At 36.1% G+C, this 24047-nt stretch overlaps 3 protein-coding genes and 1 long non-coding RNA gene across 5 annotated transcripts in view; 1 reads left to right on the forward strand and 3 right to left on the reverse strand.

Annotated features, from left to right (window-relative positions):
- Positions 1-122: 122 nt before the first annotated feature.
- On the reverse strand, positions 123-14115 carry LOC135695934 (uncharacterized). 2 transcript variants are annotated; one of them, XM_065215163.2, is made up of 8 exons: positions 13974-14115; positions 11613-11836; positions 10711-10828; positions 10204-10294; positions 9350-9412; positions 5515-5580; positions 3795-3956; positions 123-629 (listed from the first exon to the last, which is right to left on the reverse strand). In XM_065215163.2, exons 1-8 carry the CDS (start codon positions 14100-14102, stop codon positions 397-399), a joined length of 1086 nt encoding a protein of 361 aa, XP_065071235.2. In that variant the 5' UTR covers positions 14103-14115; the 3' UTR covers positions 123-396. The 2 variants fall into 2 exon arrangements, with proteins under 2 accessions (XP_065071235.2, XP_065071234.2); XM_065215162.2 differs by having other exon boundaries at positions 10204-10297.
- Positions 14116-14221: 106 nt separating this feature from the next.
- LOC148958503 (uncharacterized) lies at positions 14222-15115 on the forward strand. The gene is made up of 2 exons (XR_016144605.1): positions 14222-14360; positions 14926-15115. It is a non-coding gene; the product is annotated as an uncharacterized LOC148958503 (long non-coding RNA).
- On the reverse strand, positions 14948-19618 carry LOC135695936 (transmembrane emp24 domain-containing protein 4). Its single transcript, XM_065215165.2, has 4 exons — positions 19409-19618; positions 18766-18968; positions 16686-16832; positions 14948-15277 (listed from the first exon to the last, which is right to left on the reverse strand). Exons 1-4 carry the CDS (start codon positions 19545-19547, stop codon positions 15128-15130), a joined length of 639 nt encoding a protein of 212 aa, XP_065071237.2. The 5' UTR covers positions 19548-19618; the 3' UTR covers positions 14948-15127.
- A 192-nt stretch (positions 19619-19810) lies between these two features.
- LOC135695932 (dynein axonemal assembly factor 9) overlaps positions 19811-24047 on the reverse strand; it is a 28689-nt gene continuing 24452 nt past the window's right edge. The window contains exon 42 of the mRNA XM_065215159.2: positions 19811-23551. Within this exon, the coding sequence (XP_065071231.2) occupies positions 23454-23551 (98 nt within the window). The 3' untranslated portion in view covers positions 19811-23453. The remainder of the gene's footprint in view (positions 23552-24047) is intronic.

Raw genomic sequence — 24047 nt, forward strand, 5'->3', positions numbered from 1 at the left:
GCGACAGAATCATCAACATAAAAGTTAGCTGGCTAATCTGCAGCACTCTACTTTCCATTTTTGACTGTTTGAGGGGGAATTTATGAAACTTACTTAGAACTTCATCATAAAGTACAAACAAATCTTTAACATATAATAGCATTTACGGCTATGCATACAGTGCTATGTGTGAATATTCAAACAAGAAGCCTCTCGAAACGGTTTCGCTTCCTTTGGGACAAAGAAGCTTTGACGTTGATTGACCATGGTTTGACTTAGGACTAAAAACGTTCCTTTCAACCAGGTGACAATTATCCTGCGGTTTTCTTCTCAGGGTTATTCATTAAGGCCACTTTTACTGTTGTCGTTTTCACGCTTACCAACTGTTGCGGAGGGCTGTTATGGCTTTTAGTAGTCTCACGAATACATGCAATCCGAAATTCCTGTCCATATTGTAATTGTCCGATTTGAACTGGACGACAAAGCGAGTGTATCTTCTCTCAAAAAACCCATTGCATCGACAGGCACTGAGCTGAACAGAATCTTAATTGGCCTTTGGCAATAAATGGTTTCTTTCGAGCTCCCAAGCGCAGTGTAGTCAAACGAGTAAATGTTTACAGTGTGTCCTTCGTGGCAAACGGCGAGCAAAGCTGTTCAAAAAGAGAACATAAATTGTGAAAAGACTTGTCGAACAAAACGCGTGAAAACACTGTTGATCTTCAACTAAAGAAATAATTAATGGATAAAAATCCTGGAATTCTAAAAAATGGCTTCGAATTTCTTTTAAAATGCATATGGATTTACTTTTATCCAAGGACAAAACTGTAACTTATATCTGCAGGCAAGAGCAGTTGCCTTATGATTGGTTGCCATTTTCGAGTTTGTCAGTTACGTAGTAAGGTGATTCTCTTTAAAGCATCAAGACCAAGCCCCAGTTATCGCTTGCCAAAAGGGGCTTGGGGGTGAGCCAAAAGGGGGAAGGGGGTGAGCTATAAAAAAGAGGGCAAATAGATCTTAATACCCCATTCTTTTATTATACGTTATTTTTAAACAAGCGAATACGAGTTGAATAATTCATGAGTGTGCGATGAACGTTTAACGAAAGCGTTTCGGTATTCGGTAGTATTTGTTGAACAATTATCGCTGTAAGTTGGGAATTGAAAGGGGACAATTTACTTTGCTAAGAAAAAGCAATAGGCTTGCTGGAATAAAATCAATGAAGTTACTCCTAGCAAAAAGGTGGCCATTGCCCCGTTGAAAATGCTGTTTCAGACAACTTTGATAGCCATGCTTTCTTTTAAATCTATATGATAACAAGCGATTGCTAAAATCTCAAAGTAGCAGTTTTGAATGTTCACATTCACACATTTATAAGCAATGTTCAATCTTATTTTCCTAAAGAGATTACTCAGATCAAGATCTACCTGAAAATTTTGTTCATGAGAGCAACGCCTATAAACTTTGATAATGCGATGAGTCGTTGGTGGTGATTTTATGCATGAATTCGATTTCAAGAAATCGAGATTTTCAAAAACCTTTAGATAAACATCACAATTAACCGAAAATCTTGACAACTACGGATTGTAAGATAAAACTGCGCAAAAGCTTTCTTGTTGCATATCTTTACGGTGATAATCCAGCTCAATGAAGGCATCCTCTGCCAAATTAAAGAAAGTTACTTAATAAGAATTTCCTAAAACTTGATTCATTATACTAAGACAAAGGACATTCGCAAAGATCAATTGTAATTTCGAAATGAAAAAGTCAGCTCTCAAAGGAAAAGGGTTTTTTCGGTAACAATAAAATTTTCCTCAAGGGCTTTGCAGGAAACGTCAGCTATTCTAAGCCTTTTGCCCGCGGGGCAACTCCGGCCCGCAGCAAGATTATATCCAGCCCACCGGATACTTTCACGTGGAAAATATTTTTGGTTAACACTTTAAGAATTTGGAATTCAATTTAGTGCGGTTTTTTGTCTGCTAACTTTTTCTCTGCAGTTAATGATAGTCAGGGGCGGATTTAGCGGGGAGAGGGAGGTGTAGGGGGTGCGACACCCCTCTTAATAGTTCTGTGTCCTTCGGTAAATTTTGCTTTATTCGGAAAAAATCATTTGTTGGTAGCTAATAGTAACAAAGTAACGCCCAGATTTTATTTTATTTATTTTTATCAGTATTTATCAGTAGCATAGTGTGGGGAGGGGGGGGGATATTCTCAAATGTATTTTAAGCTGATCTCTAGGGCATCATCGCAAAAATTTTGCTCAGTGCTCAGTAATTTCCCCTCGTTTTGGGGTTTGTATAGACAAGTCGTTCATGTTCTTGAGACATTCCTGATAAAATAAAAACTAAAATGCTAAAGCAGTCCAATCCTTAAAAAAACTGGATTCTGAAATTCTTGTCGTGGACTTTGCTACAAGGTAAATGGACTTAAAACTTTTGAATACTGTTAATCTTTTTAGATATTTGATTACAACCTTTGAAAATAACTTTTTACACGTAGAGATTACTCGCCTTATACAATTCAGGATATAAACGTTAGTGGAATTGTGAAGGAAATAGACAGTTTGTAATACCCTTCCTTTTCATGTCAACATTAAAATAGATAAAACAATGGAAACTAGTTATAAAAAATCCTTGCAAACATTACCTTAGATTTTATCCCAATAAAATATATTTTAGATATAGTCACTGGCTGTCCCTAGATTAACATAATAGAAAATTTTTCTTGCCGCCAAAGGGTGGCGGCCTTTTTTATCGAAAATACAATCATTACTTTCTCTGCCTCTCTGCAAAATAGATTTCACCATCCCTTGATCTGTCTCCCAATAAATTAAGTCAACCTGACGGATATTGACGTCCTAACCAATATTTATATGCAATTCTGTGAAATCTACATACTGGATAGAACAAATACTGGATAGATAAGGCTCCTTCCAACATATTCATAAAAACAACAAAAAGACTGACATATAAACATAAAATTAACTGATTTAAGGGTTTCCAAAAATTCAAAAAGATCTTGAATTTGACTTATTTACAGTATAAAGTATCGCCGAGAGTATGTTATTTTGCATAACACCTCTTTGTGGCATTATTTATGTGTAATGTTTAGTGCTATTAAAAAGATCTACTCAAACTTGAGCAGCAATGTTGGGAACTTTCAAATAAGCTCGCGCATTTTTCAGGCTAGACGTTAAAGACGCGAGGGTGCGACGCGCGGGTGCAACGCGCGGGTGCGACGCGCGGGTACGTGCTTTATGATTACACAAAATTGATATCAGTTCAGAGAAAAGTGGGCAATTTTTACATTCTAAATTTTAGAAGCTGAAGAAAACTTTTACTACAGAACTGAAATTCATAGGTGATAATAATGCATTACCTCAGTTTTACAACTCGATTAGGGGAATTAGTCATGATATAAACGGATACAAGTTTGCTACTTTTAGAGAGAGGTAATACTTCGCTTCTCTATCTGCTAGGAATATTTTTGAGAACGCATTGCTTCAAATTCGATTGACTTGGGATTAGCACTTATACAAGCAGGACGCATTTGTTGCATCTAGGACTATGGAAAGTCTTCAAAAACATGAGATGAGATCCATGCCAGTAAGTGCTGAATTGGAACCTAGGAAATTAATGGAATATCGTACCAAGGATATCCTCGTTTTCATATCCTTTGTACTTCAGTTGTTTTCACTGGTATTTGTACAAGTTTACTGGCATTTGTATTATTATTAAAGGATGGTTTGATACTTGCATTACGGCAAAAAATGTGAAAGATCAGGGAAAAGAGATACAAGACTAAAATGCTCAACTTACCAGAACTGCTTTTAGGCAGAGTCGTGACAGCAAAGACATCGCATCCACCGACCAATCCGGGTAATTTTATGCTCGAAAAGCAATTCAACTCACATGAGAACATCCACAGCTTACCATCGTCGTCCGTAAAAACTGCATTTGAAGTTGTAAGACGATGGATCTCTAAAAATGATACAGTTCTGAGATAAAATAAAAAAATTACTTCTACCAAAGCTAGAAATGTTTACTTCCAAAGGAATGAATTCATTCAAAGCACATTGTTGACAAAATTATACACGTTCATCCGTTTCACAAATGGAATTACTGGATGAATGGGCTAAATTTTTAGCGTACGGTAGATATACCCCCGAAAGTAAAGTAATGGAGGGGATAAAAAGAACGTGGAGATCAATAACCTATGTTAAGAAAATAAAAAAAATTACAAGATTGGAATTTCCGTCCAGTGGCTGGAAGAGAAGCATTACCAGCTTGAAGGAGACTTTGCGAGATCTTATATTTCTAGAGCAGTTTTTGATGCAGATTTCGAATCTGAGTGTTGATCAGGCCGTTTGGGGGGCTTTTCCAAGATATTGGGGGTTTAACTCTTTTTAGGGTGGTGTCTTTGGATAACGATATACTTTGTTTTTAGAGCTAAAAACAAGCATAAACGAGTCAAAGTGGTAATGCTCCCCCTCCAGCCACTGGACTATATGATATAGATAGAAGTCAAAATCAAAATCGGTAGGAACCCCACCCCAACAAACCAAATACAGCAAGTCCCCGCTTAAAAGAAACTCGGATTGTCATGTGAGGCTCTCTAATTCTTTTAATGAAAGGAAATATTTCCAAATGAAGTTGGTAGATCTCTTGAATGTCCATTTAGAAACTTTTTTTAAATAATGCATTCTTGTTAAAGTTGCTTCTTTGAATTCGACTGCATAGTAAATAAGGATACCCCAAAAGGAAAATTAATGAATTTAATATCACAAACTTCTTAAATATGAACTTTGATTGAATTTTCTTAACTTGGCAACAGACATTAGAAATTGGAAAAACAGGCTGTATTGTTTCTTTTAAAGGAGAATATATTCTCTATGCTTGCAGGTTGCAGTTTCCTATATGCCATTTCTTTTAAGCGATGACTTACTGTTACTCAACAAAGCCCAAGAATAAGGTTAATCAAAGCGATTTAGTGCACAGCATCATCAGATTCAATAACAATGACGAAAATAATCAGAAATAAAGAGATAACAAAATTAACTGATAAAGAACTCACATATACACGGTAGCTAAAGAATTTAGAGACGCACAAAGTCTGTACGAATCTGCGTTGACACTGTGGCGGGTTAAACTTGTACGCCGGATCGTCCAATTTTGTTTAAAAAGAAAGGATCAAAATATTCAAAAGAGTTTTAAAGCAGTCTGTGCCTATAAGAATTCCCCTTCTACTCGTCTTATAAGAATCTCTTTTCCCATTAAGTTTTACGCAGTTTCTGGGAAACATTCCCTTTCTTGTGACCCCCAAAAGAAAGTAACTCTCTAAAGAAAGTAACCCCTCAAATTGCAGCTCGCTTCCTTGCAGTACTAATGTTTTGCTGATTTATTTACAAACATTGGCGCGGTTAGCGCATGTACATCGCATGTACATCATAAACGCAACAAAACTGCAAGCTGGGTGCCGATCAAAATTTGTCCGCCACAGCGTAAACGGGGTCTTAAAAGAGGTTGTAAAAATTCTCACTTCTCAAAGATTCTGAAGTTCCATTCGATTTTGCAGCAAAAGAGATTGTCTTGGCAATTAATACACCTGAATGAAAGAAAACTTCGTAAGCTTTGGTACCGCAAATATTTGAAGATAAAGTACTTTTTGCGCAACACTCCTCAGAATATAAACATCGCATAATGATCGATGGTTAGCAGAATATACATATCCAGATGCGGATTGAAAGTAACGTAAGAGGTAAAAAGAAGCGTTTAGCTTGTTTCTTACTTTGATAATCTGGCGGCCGCTCACTTTGATTTGGCCAGCCACTTAGTTAAAAAGCCCAAGAGAGAAAACAAGCTCGTTTTATCTATACAAGTTGAGATCCTTGTTTTGATGTCCTTTTTTCTCACGCTTAGTCAATCTCCTTTGTTCCTACTCTGAAGAATGTTGAATTAAAAGTACTTGAGTGTGCTATCTTTCTGCTCTTCAATTCTATTTCCAAAAGAAAATCTGTTTGTCAAAATTTATTTAGTTACTAAAGGCCACGTTCTGCAAAAAAAATAAATATTGGTACCTTGCAATATTAAATTTAAGATAGACAATAAGAAGCATTTAACAACATGAACACACTGTATTCATGCTCGTTAAAGCCAATGAGCAATAAATACATACCTGCACGTTACCTGTTATTGATAGCTGCCCCCCCCCCCCCACATGGTCAAAAAGGAAAATATTATGTTACAAGACAACATCGTCATGTTCAACTTACTCCTATCGGCGCTGCCAAAATGTTGCCAATAAATTTGCTTTTCTGCGAATCGTTGTTACTTCACATGATAAATCTTCTTTATAAATTCAACTGTGACGTAAAATTTCTGCCGATTGTTCGTGAGATTTTGGAAGAAAAGGTAGTGACATGACCGCAGCAGTCGAATTGCATACCCACAAAACATGGCACGACCTTTCCCTTAAAAATCCTTTTAACCTTTATTTGCAAAAGTGTTTCACGAACCAAATTGTAATGACATGCTCCTATTGTTTTCTCTGTTTTAGTTGTTTTTTTCTGCTTCGAAAAGTTTTATACTATTCTGACTCAAACTTTTAGAAACAACGAACTCAGTCTCAAAAAGCTGCGATTCATCAAGAAGTATAGTCTTTTGTGTAATTTCACTCTTTGATTTAATACCATTAATTTTCTTTTGACTATTTTAAGCGTTGACATGCCAGTATTCAGATATTTTCCTGCAAAAAGTGACAGTCTATTACTAGCATCGGAAGATAATGAACCTTTTTTAAATCTTTATTTATGTTTTTCTTGTTTGTTTCCCAACACAAATCAGTTGCATCACGGCCAGTCAATTCATGGGCAGCGAAAACAGACTTATAAAATGTTTCGGCTGGAATATTCTTATACTGGCATTTATCAACATTCCACCTAAAATGTGAAAATCATTTAATTTTTAATGGATCCAATCTTCTTTCTTGGAAAGTTAACGACAATATGAGCACAACTGTGGTTAGCGGCTGGAAAAATCTGGCCGCAAGATAAACATAACAAAATTTAGACACATGATTTGACCAAAAATGGTGAACATTATATACCTAGTGCCAAGGTATCGACAGCATTAGGCAAAACAGTATTGACATTACTGTCAGTATTCGAAATAACAGAAATGAGAATAACTCTCATGGTGGTATTGACAGTAATTGACATAACAGTCTTGGCACCTGTGATAGAAATCGATATAACAGTATTGGCACCAGTGATAGTAATGGACATAACAGTATTGGCACAAATGATACTAATGGACATAACAGTCTTGGCACTAGTGATACTAACAGACAAAGCAGTATTGGACATAACAGTATTAGCACTAGCGATAGTGATGGACATGAAAGTATTGGCACAAGAGATAGTAATGGACATAACAATAATAGCACCAGAGATAGTAATAGACATGACAGTGCTAGCACTAGTGAAAGAAATGGACAATATAGCATCGACACTAGTGATAGTAACAGAAATAACTGTATTGGCATTAGTGATACTAATGGACATAACAATAATAGCACAAAAGATAGTAATGGACATGACAGTGCTAGCACTAGTGAAAGAAATGGACAATATAGCATCGACACTAGTGATAGTAACAGAAATAACTGTATTGGCATTAGTGATATTAATGGACATAACAATAATAGCACTAGAGATAGTAATGGACATAACAGTGCTAGCACTAGTGAAAGAAATGGACAATATAGCATCGACACTAGTGATAGTAACAGAAATAACTGTATTGGCATTAGTGATATTAATGGACATAACAATAATAGCACTAGAGATAGTAATGGACATAACAGTGCTAGCACTAGTGAAAGAAATGGACAATATAGCATCGACACTAGTGATAGTAACAGAAATAACTTTATTGGCATTAGTGATACTAATGGACATAACAAAAATAGCACTAGAGATAGTAATGGACATGACAGTGCTAGCACTAGTGAAAGAAATGGACAATATAGCATTGACAGTAGTGATAGTAACAGAAACAACTGTATTGGCATTAGTGATACTAATGGACATAACAAAAATAGCACTAGAGATAGTAATGGACATGACAGTGCTAGCACTAGTGAAAGAAATGGACAACATAGCATCGACACTAGTGATAGTAACAGAAATAACTGTATTGACATTAGTGATATTAATGGACATAACAATAATAGCACTAGAGATAGTAATGAACATGACAGTGCTAGCACTAGTGAAAGAAATGGACAATATAGCATTGACAGTAGTGATAGTAACAGAAATAACTGTATTGGCATTAGTGATACTAATGGACATAACAAAAATAGCACTAGAGATAGTAATGGACATAACAGTGCTAGCACTAGTGAAAGAAATGGACAATATAGCATTGACACTAGTGATAGTAACAGAAATAACTGTATTGGCATTAGTGATACTAATGGACATAACAAAAATAGCACTAGAGATAGTAATGGACATAACAGTGCTAGCACTAGTGAAAGAAATGGACAATATAGCATTGACACTAGTGATAGTAACAGAAATAACTGTATTGGCATTAGTGATACTAATGGACATAACAATAATAGCACTAGAGATAGTAATGGACATAACAGTGCTAGCACTAGTGAAAGAAATGGACAATATAGCATTGACAGTAGTGATAGTAACAGAAATAACTGTATTGGCATTAGTGATACTACTTTTAGCATTAGAAATGACGGTTTGTTAGTATTTTACTTTGACAGTATGTCAATATTTGTCGCTGTTGTCAGTTTTCGACTAGAGGGTAACAGCAATTTATAGAACATGATATAACAGGATTGTATTGAAAATATTTCAGAACTTGATACCTGATCCTAGTTTGGTATGACTGTAAGCGGTACCCTCGTAACCAATGGCGCTTTGTTTTCAGCAATGTCCGCAAGATGGCTGTACTTTAATGTTTTTGCATTTCAAGACAAAATGTTAGTGGTCAAATAAGTTGACCGTTTTTTGCAACTCAAACCAACAGCAACGAGAGCCTAGTAGCTCTAAAGCAGAACTTTGCTGAAATTAGCGATATATGCTTATTGTTGCTTTCGCACTGCTTCAATTCATTTTACAGACTTAACAAATAGCCACAAATTTCAGTACGTTAAACGTTGAATCTCAGATCAGCCATTTAAATAGCAAATAACGGGTGAAATGAGAACTTAAGACCTGCTTTCCACTCTAGAAATCCTCCAGCTATTGATTCAGCTGTCGTCAGTAACATTCCCTGATAAAGGATGCTCAAAGTCGAAAGTACCCCAAAAGTCTATAACAAAAATGAAAAAGACTGTTTCTACAAACCTGAGTCATTTAAATTCCATATTGAAAAACTTCCAGTCTCCATAACTGATATGCTATAACTAGCTGAAATTAAAACGAATATTAATAAAAGAACTTCAGAATTATCTCAATAAAACAGCTAATAAAAAAGAGATCATATAAAATAGAAATAAAACATTTTCAAATGAAATTACCAAATTATTTTCTTTTTGGTACATGTTTTCATGACTTTTTCCTATCTGTTCAATTCTTTACTGCCATTTCTACATTTCTCAGATTGTTACAGCTCAATCTGAGTGTTACAATATTTTTCTTCTAAATGGAGGCCCTCTAATACCATCAAACTGTCGAAAAACTCACTCATTTGAATAACTTTTTATGAGCATGAGAATAAAATATAATTCAAAAACTTTAATCAAGCTTTACTTGTTGCCTTAGTCTTGTTAATTGTCTCGGAAAGCGGGCAGCTCCTAGGTTTGTCTGCCACCATACATTGTTTAGGAGATCAATGTGGCCAAAATATCCTACGGACTGGTAAGAAGGATGATGTCTTGTTCTCACTGTTAAAACTGACCAAAGCTCAGGGTTTCCTTGGCCTAGCTTGTGTTCTACAAAAATTTCCGGGAGCCATTTGATAATGCTAATAGAAAATCGCTGGTTAACAACGTGTGATCAAGACACCGTTTCGACATTTACTGTTTTCTTCAATATCAAAAGTTGCTTAAGTGAATCTAATTGTTTTTTCTATTGCTAAAGCATTGTGAGGGATCCGGAAAAGATTTTGATAAATTTTTCAAGAAGCAGTTGAAGCTACTAGAGTAATTTAATAACGTAAAACTCAAGGATTGTTCAGATTCAAATAAATTGGGGCTTACCATTAAACCGAAGAAGACACAAATCCAAACCCTGGTGATTTGGTTTGAGCTTCAATGAATGACTCAGCTGCAGGCTCAAGATATTCAATTCCTTCTGTAACAAAGATAAGAGATCCTGGGATTAATGCATAAAAAATTAAACAGCTTAAATTGACACTAAATCACAATTTAAAAATCAGTTCAAACAGTAATCAAGTGTACATAATTTAGAGATATAGAAAAAGCGGAGCATAACAGAAAACTCAATGAAGTGAGATTCTAGAAAAATTGGCTATAGCAGATGGTTCTGAATGAAATTATGACGTTCTTAAGAGACATTTCTTGCAATTGATAGACCAAAAACTTTTTCCATGAAAAAAGCGCATAATTACATGTCACTTATCTATCTTTATGAACAAACATATAATTAAATGCTTAAATACAATGAAAATTTGTTAATGTTAAATGCTATCTTTAACATCCATGGTTTGAAGCTCAGAAATTCTTAGAATTTGTTGGAAAACATACTTTTAATATTTTCCAGATGAGAACGTCTGTCTCAATAAGTAAAGCAACACAAGTACCAAGCGAATCGATCATAAAACCTGGCTCGCCTGCTGGCTCTTCCAAGAATGGCAGTAAATATCTACAAAGCAAAAATTAACAAAATACAAACAACAGAACATAAATTGATATAAAAGTCCAAAAGTTAGCAAATTTCCGAAATTTTTCGACAAATCTTTGTGCTTTAGGAGGCCATATCCTCTTGCACCCAGCCACAGAGTGCCTGAACTTATAACGAGGAAATATATTAGTAATATCGGACTTGTTTGTTGTTTTGCATTAAAGCCCAAGAAATAAGTCAAACGATGAAATCTAGCTAGGGTTTGATTTATTATATAATTAAAATATATTCGTTACATTAGGCAAAAGTTTAACAAGGCTATCTCAAATTTGTACATTTGGAAAGTAAAAACAAGTAAACTTGTCAAAACAAGTAAACTTTGTTTCATTATCCCTGCAAACTTCGACAAAAACTGAAGCAAGCGCAAATTCAAGAATGACAAGATGCAAAATGTCAATGACAGTGGGGTGGTTCTGATGAAGCAATAAAAAGGTATGTATAATTACAATATTCTTTATCCTATAAAAAATTATACATAATAAAGACCACTGGAGGCTTGCAGAACAGGCCTTTAAGCATCCCGGAAATGTTCTTTCAAACCGGTAAGTAATTATAAAAAAATAAAAGATCCCACACCAAAGTTTCAAACTCAGCCAAAGTTTCAAAGGGGGGAGGCCATGGCTCCTTGCCCCCCTCCCCTGTGATGCAGGCCCTGCTAACTGGTCTGTTGCAGAGATCTTAATGCCATTTAGATAGAACCTCCTGAGAATGATACCAAAAAAATGCAAATAAACATTGAGCATACCTAAATTTCCCATCTTGGGTGACAGTCCTCTCTCCACCATCTATATGCATCTCTATGGGGGTAAATCCCAACACACTGGCAGAATCCCAAGCTTTAAAAGCTAAGCAGCCTTTCCCCCCTTGTTTTAAGTCCAATGTAGCTGACAACAAATAAGATCCGACTTGATCACAGGATATTATAGCAACCTTCGAGTTCTCATCCAAATAGAGGGGGGCACATGCATGCTAAAAGAAGGAATAATTCAATGTGATAAAAAAGGCAATCAGTGAATCAATATTTGTGAAAATAAAGATAATTTATTATCAATGAAGGTGTTGTTAACGATATTGATGATTGTGATTACAATAATTAGTATACTTGCGTGACAATGCAAAAGAAAAAAAACTGATTACTTATTAATAGAAGATCATCTTATGCAAGTATCTAAATTAGTAATCAATTGTCTATGCCAATTTTATTATATGATAAGGTCATCCTACATCAAATAGCAGCTCAAATGAATCACCATAACTAGGCTGAAAACTCTTATATTTGCATGGCTGAGTCTTTTGTACCCCCTAAACTAAAAGGTAGAGAACATTTGCCAAGCTTGAATTATACATTGTTTTCAAATTAGTGCAATGGCCAAGATCCTTGTCATTAAACCATAGCAACAAGGTTTGAAACAAAAAGTATGGCATTTTGTCACACAATGCATATTTATCATATCTGTGCCCTAAAAATAAATTTTTGCATGCCTGAATTTGCAGACTACAGTAAGAAGAAAATATGTTTGGTGATTGACAAAGTTTGTATTCTGACTGTGTGAAAGAAGAGGAGACAGTTCAATGTTGTATACCAAAATGGCACCAAATATCAATAACTTTTGTACCAAAGCCAAGTACCAAGGGAAATCCAAAGGTAAAGAATAGTGCCGTCTTTAAGTACTTATGTAAATTACTTTCCCAGGCAAATCAAATGATCTCTTCTCCTTTTGTTTGACACATGTATTTGTATTTGCATTGGTATTTGTTTCTACCTGGCATCTGAAGCAGGCCTCTCTGCAAGGCCTCTTCTATCAATTTTTCCAGTACAGCCTCAGCCAAGGCCAAATATTTTCTTTGTTATATAGACTTTTTGGGCAAAGTTTCATGATTTTACCCCTAAAAGCACAAGATTTGTGTTTCTTTGCACCAGCTCCCCTCACTACATTGCTTGTGTCACAAAAGATTTGCTCTGTGACAAGTATATTCAATTATACTGGTCTTCAATCTTCAATCGTTAACTCCTAAAGGCTTTACAACCAATCTGGAGCATTTACTCAAGGAGCATTAAAAAAAGGAAAATTAACTCAGGAGTAGGATTAATACCATATCCACCCAGGGCTCCAGTTTGTTATGCTTGTATAATGCTTTATTCTTATCATTTATGCAATATGGAATAATTGTTTGGGGGAGTACTTGTATAACATATGTTGATCCCATCTTTAAATTACAAAAAAGGTTGTCAGACCTATCTCATTTGAATCTTTTTGCTCACATTCTTCTCCCATTTTCAAAGACTTAAAAAATTCTTAAACTATCTGATGTTTTCCATCTGAAGCTTTTAACTTTTGTCTATGAATCAATTCATAAAATATCTCCCAGTTGCTTTCATGATTTCTTTTGTTTGAGCCTATATGTTCATCAATATTCTACAAGGCAAGCTATAAGGGGCAATATCTACTTAACTCAAAAGAATACAGTCAGATATGGCTTAAGCTCTATAAGGTATCTCGGTGCCAAACTCTGGAATGAATTGCCTGATAATATTAGAACGGCTAACTTAAAACTTACTTTTAAATCAAAACTGAAGATGCATTTTCTAGAAAATTTACAACACTGGTCATCAATTAATCTCTTTTTGTTCACAAAATTTCTAATCATTGTGCATTTGATTTGACCCAGTATTAACTTTGAATGAGCTCCATATTTTAGAACTATAGATCTGATAGGGGGTCTCTCTTCTCGTTAGTCTACCTACTTAGAGAGTTCCTCCTTAAGAAATTTCACACTTACAATTCAATATGTTTAATTCATTTTCTATCTAATTGCTCTCTTTTTTATTCTTTAATTATATTAATTGTATTGTAATTTATTGCATTGTATTGTAAGTGTGGAATTTAAAATAATGAAACTGAACTGAACTGAATCGAGCACTGGTAGCATTTCTATTCTCTGGAGCACGACCGTATACTTCGGCACCCTCTGGAGAAAAACTTTACTGACATTGCTCCACGTGTGCCTGTTTTGCACATTTTCTATATGTGCATTTATTTTCATGCATATGTTCTCTTCTTGCTTTATTTTATTCAAAGATAAGGCGTTGATTTAAAATTCAAACCTTCATCTGATGAGCCTCGACTTTTTTGTCAGAGTACTCCAGTGCAAAGGCATCTTCGTTTCCCGAGCCTGTAGGTAAAACAAATTTCTTTACACCATTCCGTGTTTTTAAAGTCTCTGAGAAAGACATTCTCCTTCATTTCATAAATCCACCATTACAAGAGTTTTCAAATTTACCTCTACTTCAAATGTTGTAAACGAGGCCAAAAGAAAAAGGCGTTTAACTACAAACAGACAACAACAGTGAACTGTGATGGAAGGAATCAATACACTCAGTGACCTAGAAGTGCATTTGTTTACAAATTAAAATGCAGACGGTTGTTTTGCTATGGATTGCATTTAGAAGTCTAGGGAAAACTTTGGAAAGCAGGAAAAAGCTATCTAGATGGTATCGTTTTTTACAAAAATACTTGTATTTAACAAATCTGGAATTAACTTACAGTCTACACCATGTGAATTTTAACGAATATTTTTTGTCATGTTTCAGCCAAAAAACTTGCTTTTCTTTACAAATGATATGCACAAGGGTGTAAGATTAAGCTGTGACAGTTCTTAAAAAATATTAACCGTTTTTCAAGTTTCCTTAGGACAAAAGCATTGGTGCATTAAACGCTTAAATGAATTTAAAGTGAAACCTTTCGTGTCTATAAATTTTGTCAAGTACCTTAAGCTATAGAAAAGTACAGGTTAAAATTTTGTTTTGATGTTTGAGATCAATTGTTCTATCTAATTAGGTCTGCTGTTTCTGTTTAACTTTTTACTGTTTTCATTCAAATTTTATCTAAAGGTTTTCTATTTTAGACGGATCTACGTGCCTCTGTGCCTTGACGAACAACTTTATTAGTAAATGAGACAATTTAATTGGGCCAAGGCTCAATTTGGCAAATGGTTCAATTAAGTGCTTTGTTTTACACTTACACTTTCAATGTTTCAATCTGTTTCATTGTGTACAGGTGGATTTCTGGTAAAGCATCTGATGGATCAGTAAAGCACTACCTTCTCAAGCTACAGCCTGTGATGTAAACATTGCAGCTTAAAGATCAGAACAAAGATGACTGCACTTGTTGATGCTGTATTTATTTGCATCACAAAAAAATAAATACACACAGATTTAGCACTGTTTTATAGTATTACTAGCATTAATGTATGTTTTATTCAAACTATTTTCTTCAATACAAAAAATCTTGTTAAATGTCTGAGTTGCCACGCTGCAGTGAGAATAAGAACAATAACTTGAAGCACCGCCCACCAAATAATTCGATTGTTGGTTGTTTGGCTTAGATCCCTGAATTTCTTTTCCCTCTTCTGCAAAATAAAAGATAAAGCAGAACTAAATCAGACTTCAAGAACAATTATTAGTACAGTAAGCAGGCCTGGCCGTTTGTATTTTTATAGGTGAGCTGTGAATCGCTCCCCTCATTTGCTGAGGCAAGCTAAATCAGTAACACATAGAATGTACTTTAAAGACAATGAACAGATGACTTAAGCCCCTTTAGTATCTGTCGGTTGCCTTTAATAGCCTCAGTCAGGAGTATGCTGTTTTACTTCTTTCAATTTGTATTTGCTTTAACCGTGACTTAGACACCCCCTTTACTTGAAGTATTTAAAAGAACAATCTCTTTCAGTTCCATCTACTGGCACAACACAAAAACAACAATTCTCTTGCCAAACAATCTTTTTGTTGTACAGAATTTGAAAATAGCTTTGAAAAACAAATTTTGAAACAAACTTGAGTTATACGTCTAGCACTCTTCAGAGTATAAAACGTCAGAACATAGATGGAAAATACCCAGTTTTGGATCGAAATGGGCCAATCAGAAAACGTGAGCACATTACTGTTGAGGTTGTCCAATCAGTGCCGCTTTCTTATTGAAACTATTACCAACGGAGTCCTAAGGTGAAAACGAACTCCGTCTGTCTAAACAAAAGCTGTCTGTCATGTTTATATAGTAGATAGCTAGATGGAACGATGATCAGGCTTTGCCAATAATGCGAAACATGTTGCCATTATAGTTTTCACTCAATCTGGGTTTTTCAGTAAATGCTGCTGGATAGTGGAATTCCATGTTTTGGTTGTCTTGCTCGATCTGCAAGACAGAGTACCCTGTTCTCTTTGAGGGATAGTTTTGTTTCTATTGCTGGAAGGGACCTGCTGTTTTATTACATCCCCTAATCTACAATTCCTACCAATTCCTTCGACTTTGTTTTCAAAAATATGCCTGTTTTCTTTAAGATTGAAAGGTTCTAATCGCTACAAATTTACCTTGCGCTAAACTATCTTTTTCCAAATAGATTGAAGTTCATGCCTATCATAACAAAAATGGCCCAACAAGCAAAAAGTTAATTCTAAAAAATGCAATGGCAGGAGAAGTCGCTGTTACAAAAATAACCCAATTAACCTTGTAAGTTTTCAGGGTTCTCTGAGTAGGAAAAGGGAAAGTGAATGGAAGCTTTAGGGTAGTGATTCTCCCTTCATGTTCTGTTTAGGAGAGCAATTCATAGCTCGCCTCAGGTTGCGAGGGGTGAGCTATCGCTCGCCTCAAACTGCCAGGCCTGAGTAAGTCCATTGTAAAAAAGATTAGAAAATTGAATCTTTGTTATCAGCACTATAAATCAGATTAGCCTTTAACTACTAGACCGCCTACAACAACAAAAATGAGCAAAAAGCAAAATTCTACTTCTTTACAAAATAAAACTTTGAAAAGGAATTTACCTTAAATTTGTGATACATATAGAGAACATTTTCATACTGTTCACCAAGAGAAGAAACAAGGCGTTCCAAAGAAGTACTGTTTCCATTCATTCCACCTTCTAATTCTGATTGATCTTCATTTTTGATATCGTAATGAAGGTACACACGCTGGGAAGATAACCAAAATTGATGGTCATTGATAATATTGACAGTGGTAAAAATAATCTTCAATGCTGAATGAAATCATTCTCATGTTTTGCTTTGCTGATAAGCATTTTATATTCTGACGGTGCTTGAGACTCACATAAAAGAACATGGGGCTTTATGTAACATGCTGAAAGGCTCCTATACTTGTAGTGTGGCTTTTGTGCTACATAGTTGGCAAACAATTAGCCTGGAGGTTCTTGGTCTGTTCTTTAATGCCAGTTTCTTTTTTATTGTTAATGGAGAAGAAACTGGATCTCTGGCCTGTCAATTAAAAGATACAAGATTTGTTCTGCCTTGATTCTTAAGCATCTCATCTTTTGCTTGAAGTATCATATGGGCCTGAACAGAATTTGTGACTGAATTTTGATTCATCCCAAGGTTACCTGCTCAACATGAAGTAAAAAATGGGACTCATTTTCCAGAACAGTCCTTTATAATAAACCTTAAAATCAGTGGCGGCTCGTGTATTGGGGCTAGTGGGGCTCAGCCCCACCAAAGATTTCCAAAAATAAGTTTTAGATTTATAAACGTAAATAAAATCAACGTCCATTATTAATTTGGCACTGTTCACTAATTTCGTTGCTTCGAGTTTCACTGTTTGTCCATTCTCTAGTTTGTTTATGTCCCACTGCCCGCGGTTCTTTCGAGAACTGAACAAACAGGCGTATCAGAAACCATCTCCTGAGCTTTTGGGGCTAGCCCCAAACAAGCAGAGAATGCACCAATCAAGTGCCTCTCATGACTCTACTATTCAATTGATGACTGCCTTCTGATTGGCCAATTCTGCTCGAATCTGAATTCCTTTGGGGCTAGTTGAAACTAGCCCCAAATAATTCAATTCAACGGTAGCTGAATTTTTGTTGTTGTGATGTGATAGGCAATGTTGATCTTAAAGTGGAACGCAGCAGAGTGGCGTGTATACAATGACTCGAATTATCAGCCTCAAAACTTTGAAATAAAGCATACAAGTTAGATCTTTATCAAAATTAATTTCGCCGATCTTCAAATAAGCTCATAATGGGAAGGCTAGGCCGTAGGCCTTCTAATGGCATAAAGCATATTTCCAATGCAGGCTTTCAACTGGAACAATTTTAGCTTCACTTCATATGAAAATTAATCAATTAACAGTTTGAACTTTTTGTTCTTTAAAATTTTTTTAATTGCCATGATATGCAATGCAAAGGATATCGTCTAAGGGTTGGCCATATTCAAGTTGTCTATGTTTTATGGACATCCCCCACGAACTCCCCTTTTTGTGAAGAGAGAAACGGTCCAGCGGACTTGAATAAATAAAGTTGAGCACACCAACATTTAACATAGTTAATTACTTTGCTTATTAAAAATTATACATGATCACTTGTTTATTTTTCAATCGAAACTTTCAAAATGATGACAGCCTTGTTGATTGGAGGTAGTAAAGAGTGGAAAGGCTTTTTATTATTCTTGGCGTTCCGTGTATATGGCTTTAGATTTCGAAGATTACGTCATCAGCCCCACCAAAAATTTACCCCACGAGCCGCCACTGCTTAAAATATGCCAAAAAATAGCAAAAAATATTAATCAGCTGCAACATGATTTAAACAAACTATTAAAAAATGCCTTGAATTTGTTAAGAATTGTTCTTGTCATTAACAAAATCAGATATAAGCATCATATTATTAAAACTGTGTAGGTTTTGCACACAGAAATGAACATTACAATTAGCACACTATCTTTCTATCCCATAATTGGCTTTTAGAGTTTTGTTTGATGATAAATCACAAGCTGAGAGATTTGTGAATATATCCTGCTATTTCTGGTAGTCTAACATAATTATCATTGTGAACAAGTTCTAAAGCCTTTGGGCTGTGATTAAATGTCACATCAGTAGGTTTAGAAAACTTCACACACATACCGTTTTACCATGGGGTGTAGACGGAAGCTTCATAAAGCATATTTCATAAATTCCATAGGTGCTGGTTGCAAATGCAAAAGTTCCTTCTCCTTTATATTCTTTTTGTAGCATATCATGCCTGTCAGGATCGATAACCCTCAACTGAACTGAGCCTGGTATAAAATTTTCATTTCCATCTTCATGATCCTGAATTCTGTATGTACCTGAAAACAAAAAATCACTATGACATTGATTGTTTGTACCACTAATGACTTGCAAATTAAGAGGCTTAGTGACCTTACCTGAAGCCTCCTGAAACATACTTCAAAAATTGCAGTTGTTTGCTAACTGGGGTAAAGCAAATACCAGTGCACAAGTTGAGGTTTCAAGACCGCGATTTAGACACAAAAAATGGCACTCGTCTTTACCAAGGCAAGGGGTTCTTTACTTATGCTTAAGCCTACCTAGGCCTATTTTACATAAACTTTTTGGTCTCTTTTACTTTCGCATTTCTAAACAAAAGTGTTATTGAGAAAGGTCTGCTACTGGTAGGTTACCAAGGTCTGCTAGGAATTTTTGTGTTGCTGTTCGAAAAGTCTAATGAAACAGCAGCATTCCATTTCACCTTTTAAATATACGAACTACAGGACTGGGCTGTACCAACCAGCAATTGTCATGCCTGAATCATATTCCTCGTGGAAGCATCTTTCGACATGGCTTCTATCTGACAGTTCGAAAAAGAAAGCAGTTGTAAACGCAATTAATTCGATCCCAAGCAAAAGAAACAACCACGAAGAGGCCATATTTACATGCTCATTTGCTGCTTTACGCAAGTGACAAAGTCTTCTTCATAGGTCTTCTTCCTGTCAAACCTGAGACCGAGGTTGCAAGGGTATCCGTGACGTGTCCATTATTTCATGGTTTCCTGGCAACCATTTGATATGGGGAGAGATCGATGTCAAGATGTCAAATCAATGCCCCACTATTAGAAATGGTTAATGCCCCACTAAATCAATGCCCCTGTGACTTTTTTGTGAACAAGCAAGAAGGATTTCAAGTAAGGGTATCTGGATTTCTGGGGATTTTCAGCTAAAATAATAGGAATTTTCACAAAAGATGTACGAGATTTTCGTAGAGTGATTTGCCCCTCATCAGAGACGGCGTCACGAAATTGAACCGAGGGGGGCTAATTAAGTTTAGTGACATAGGAGGACCCACCATGGTTGTATCCGACGCAAAAGAAAATTTTTGAAATCAGGCCTTCTACAATGGCTAAAAATGCATCTCCCAGACTAAGGTTTAAAAAATTACTATACCGCTAAGAATAGACAATTCGACGATTCTCAGAAAAAAATTGAAAGAGGAGGATTCATTCGTTGGGGAATGAAAGAAATTAAGTGTGACCTTTGTTCAGAGTGCACATCAATTTGGGGTTGGGACGTACAATTGACATGAAATCTACCATGGATTGACAGAGAGAAGTTTACTTCCTGAATAGTAATGTGCATCTTCTTTATCTCCAGTATTTTCAGTAAGCCATCTTTACACATCCAAAATGCAGACATTGCACAGATGCAGAAGGTTATCTACTGAATTGATTAAATAAATCGAAAAATAATAGAAATATACCTAAGTAAGTTAGTAAATAGATCGAATAAAATCAAGCAGTATATGAACAGTTTGTTCCCTTTCTATTTCATACTCTGTTTCAAAAAATAATAAAAAAGACGGTCAAAAAGTTTTTATCTCTAAAAAAGTGGGGGCTTCAATCCCCTCTCCCCAGTTGCGCCGTGCCTGTCAGGGGTGCGACACCCTCTCGATATTTTTGTGTTCTTCGGTAAATGTTGCTTCGATTCGAAAAAATATATTTTTGACAGTCAGTAGTAACAAAATGATGCAGAAATGTTGCTTTTCCATCAATAATCACGTTTCCACCAATAATCAATCTATCGGCAAAACCAGCTCCTTGGATTCTTTGACCTCTGACATTTGATCCAACAAAATATATCTGACTTAGTTACACCGTATAATCTGTTCAAATGGGGCGCTCTCTCCTCGATTAGTTTATCTACTGAGAGCCCCTCCTCAAGAATTTTTCATACATACCAACGTTTTGCAATTTTCTGTAATTTTTAAGGTGTTTTTCTGTCGTCATGATAATATGAAACGGACTTCTCTATTAAAGATATACAGGAACAAAGTAATACGACGACGAGAATCCAATGTCACGAAATGAAATTTTCAAAATAAATAAAATTTAAAGAATATCAGTATATTCTTTATAGAATATCTTTCATAACAACACTCATTGCAAGATTCACAGAATCCGGCGGACAGCCTATCCTGCGGTTCTTCCTTCTCACACATTACTTCTCTATCAAGTCTTGAGAGCCCGTACAAATGCCGTAAATCCTCGAATAAGCCCCCCCTCGAATAAGCCTCACCCTAAGAAATATTTGAGAAATAAGCACCCACCCATGAAAAAACCCCTTCTCGCGTAAGCCCCTACCCTAAGAAATATTTGAGAAATCCTCACCATAAATAAGCCCTTATGGGCTGAGGTACTATCTCGACAGCATTAGATTTATGTTTATCCTAATTTATTTGCATTTTTAAATAAGCTGACCAGCTTGAAAAAGAGGAAGACAATTTACCTTGGTAGCATTATTGGCTGCCGCTAAATAAGCCCGAAATTTCCGATAAGCCCCTACCCCCAAAAATGCGAGATCTGCCCCAGGGGGCTTATTCGAGAACTAGTTATTTTTCTAAAATTATGTTTTATTCATTACACGAGAACTTTACACAAAAATTACACCAGAAATCAAGAAGGAGGACGACATAGAGATTACTGAGCACCTACCTAAGGGGCGAGAAGATTTCACTATTTTGTGCAACTCCAGTGATGTATAATTCTTTAGATCTTTCAATATAAAGCTTAGTACATCCTTTTGCAAAGTAGAGGTCCATCAAAGAGAAATCTTGACAATCTAACAACTGGATCCCAGATCTCTTTACAGCACAAGATTGTGTGACAACACTCAGCACAATTAGGCTGAGGTTGGTATTACTTGCGCCTTTTCAGTTTTCTAGCTTAGCCTATCTTGTGTGTATGTTCTCCAAGCAAAGGAACGCTGACTTTTTGCATATGTGATCTTTCAACGCACATACAGCCTGTGTTACTGCTTTGTCTTTTCTGCGACCAAATACCCAGAAACAACATTTTTCCACCTAAAGGACTAAAAAGGTCTACAGTGGAGCCTCCATATAACGGACACCGATCGGACAAGTTAAACCGTCGGTTGTGAAGAGGTGTCCGTTGCACAGAGATTCCTGCAAGATTGTTGTGACCAACAGGGTTGAAAACATTTGTCCACTGTTAAGGTATCCGGTACATTGTGGTTTCTGTTAATGGAAGTTCCATTGTATTTACAAGATATTATCAAGCAGTTTGTGGAAAAAACAGTTGAAAATGCGACGAAAAGCTCAGCTTGTTGAAAATATTAATGATTTCACCTCACCCGATCAAAAACTGCAGTTTTTTTGCAAACGAGCATGACAAGGAGACATACTTACATCGAAGTGGAAGGGAAATTTTCCCCTTTCGAACGCGGATAAGAATCAAAACGTTTTCTATTCGCTTGAATACAAGCAAAATTAACATGGGATTTGCCCAAATATAGAGTTCCCAATGCCCAATTGATGGGGCTTTTTTCTGGTCATTCCTAACAAAGAATAGAACATCTGTGCCAAATTTCAGCGTTAAATTATTTTTGTCCGGGTAAAACCGTAATTCTACTACACTATTTGCGCCACAAAGGCAAAACCTCAGCTAGCAAAGAACAATCTTCTGCTTGTTTCATTTAAGCACCATCCCCGTTTATGTGTTACAATAAAATGAAAAAATCAGAAAGCGATGGATTCTGTCATAGGCAAGCTGGACAAAATCGTGAAGAGTATCGAGCAAGGTTTTCAACCAACAAAAACTGACATGTAAATAAGATTTTCAAGTACACATAGTCATATCTCCCCAATTCGATCCAATATACGCGAGCAAAAATCTTTCTTTGCTTGCCAAGGGTAAAAGGGATGGAAGAATTAGCAAAGGAACATTGTTCCCGTGGATAACAATGAAATTCAGATGGCCTAACAACAAAAACGATCAATGAAATCATTCCTCGTAAAGATATTCGGAAATATTAGAGCGAAATGCAGAAAAATCAATATATTAGAGAGATTAGCAATGTGATTCGGACAAAAACACACAATAATATTCTGAATTTTGAAGAATTGAGAACAGAAATTGAAAAGACGAAGGCCTTGAAGATTGAGGGCGTTGGAGTGGCTGCTCTTGCAAAATCTGCTCTTGCACTGCAAGCCATTGTTGCTCACCCTATAAACACTGGACAGCAATTTCTAACTTATGTTAACAAAATTATCAACGTGACGTGGGCCTGGAGCAACCCGGGCTACTTCCTTGACTGTCAGTGAAGTAGAATAGCTGGAAGGGTAGGGGAACAAAAGAATCCTACGGGCATGGGTAGGTGGAAGGGCATTTGATTTTATAAATATTAAAAAGACGCATTAGGAACTTTGCAACTACGAACAATATTTACAATTTTTACAACACTGACAATAAAATAAATATCATAAAAGCTTTAGATTTCTTTAAAACGTTGGGAACAAAATAAAGCAGCGATGAATTTTTTGAATTAATCTGCAAAAAGATGTTGCTGAGCAACACGATCGTTGTAAGACGTGATTCCTTTGTTGACTTTTTGGATATATTCATCTACGTGCTTTTCAAATGCTGTCAAAATGTTAAGGAAAAGACCGAATTTAATCAAAACATGACGAAAACCCCGGCAGAAAATTCTTCTTATCAATGACAGGGATCAATTGTCGTCTTGGAGTAAGAGAAGTCATGACAGTATTAGTTTTACGGGATTATAGCCACTAGAAAAACAAATCTAAGAATAAAATTCTTTTATCAGTCTGCAGCTTAAGGATGCAGCAGCAAATGAGCTGGGTGATGCAGCTGCAAAAGACCTTGAGGATGCAGCTGCAAAAAGGCTAGTGGATGCAGCAGCAAAAGAGTTGGAGGATGCAGCTGCAAAAAAGCTGGAGGATGCGGCTGCAAAAGAGCTGGAGGATGCGGCTGCAAAAGAGCTGGAGGATGCGGCTGCAACAGGGCTGGAGGATGCAGCTGCAACAGGGCTGGAGGATGCAGCTGCAAATAAGCTGGGAGATGCAGCTGCAAATAAACTGGAAGATGCAGCGGCAAAGAGAGGTAAGATGCAGCTGCA

The sequence above is a fragment of the Rhopilema esculentum genome, chromosome 14, assembly GCF_057945365.1.
Source record: "Rhopilema esculentum isolate cy_ngs chromosome 14, ASM5794536v1, whole genome shotgun sequence".
Lineage (NCBI taxonomy): Eukaryota > Metazoa > Cnidaria > Scyphozoa > Rhizostomeae > Rhizostomatidae > Rhopilema > Rhopilema esculentum.

Bases quoted from the DNA above. Each gene is read 5' to 3' on its own strand.
- LOC135695934 (XM_065215162.2), bottom strand. From the start codon at position 14,102: ATGTCTTTCTCAGAGACTTTAAAAACACGGAATGGTGTAAAGAAATTT. The intron at 9,413-10,203 runs GTAAGCCCCAAT...TTTTAATTTCAG, and splicing joins GTGTCTTCTTCGGTTTAATG to CTAGTTATAGCATATCAGTT. The intron at 3,957-5,514 runs GTGAGAATTTTT...TATCATTTTTAG, and splicing joins AACTTCAGAATCTTTGAGAA to AGATCCATCGTCTTACAACT.
- LOC135695936 (XM_065215165.2), bottom strand. From the start codon at position 19,547: ATGGCCTCTTCGTGGTTGTTTCTTTTGCTTGGGATCGAATTAATTGCG. The intron at 16,833-18,765 runs GTATGTGTGTGA...TTATCTTCCCAG, and splicing joins CTACACCCCATGGTAAAACG to CGTGTGTACCTTCATTACGA. The intron at 15,278-16,685 runs GTAAATTCCTTT...TTTATTTTGCAG, and splicing joins ATATGTATCACAAATTTAAG to AAGAGGGAAAAGAAATTCAG.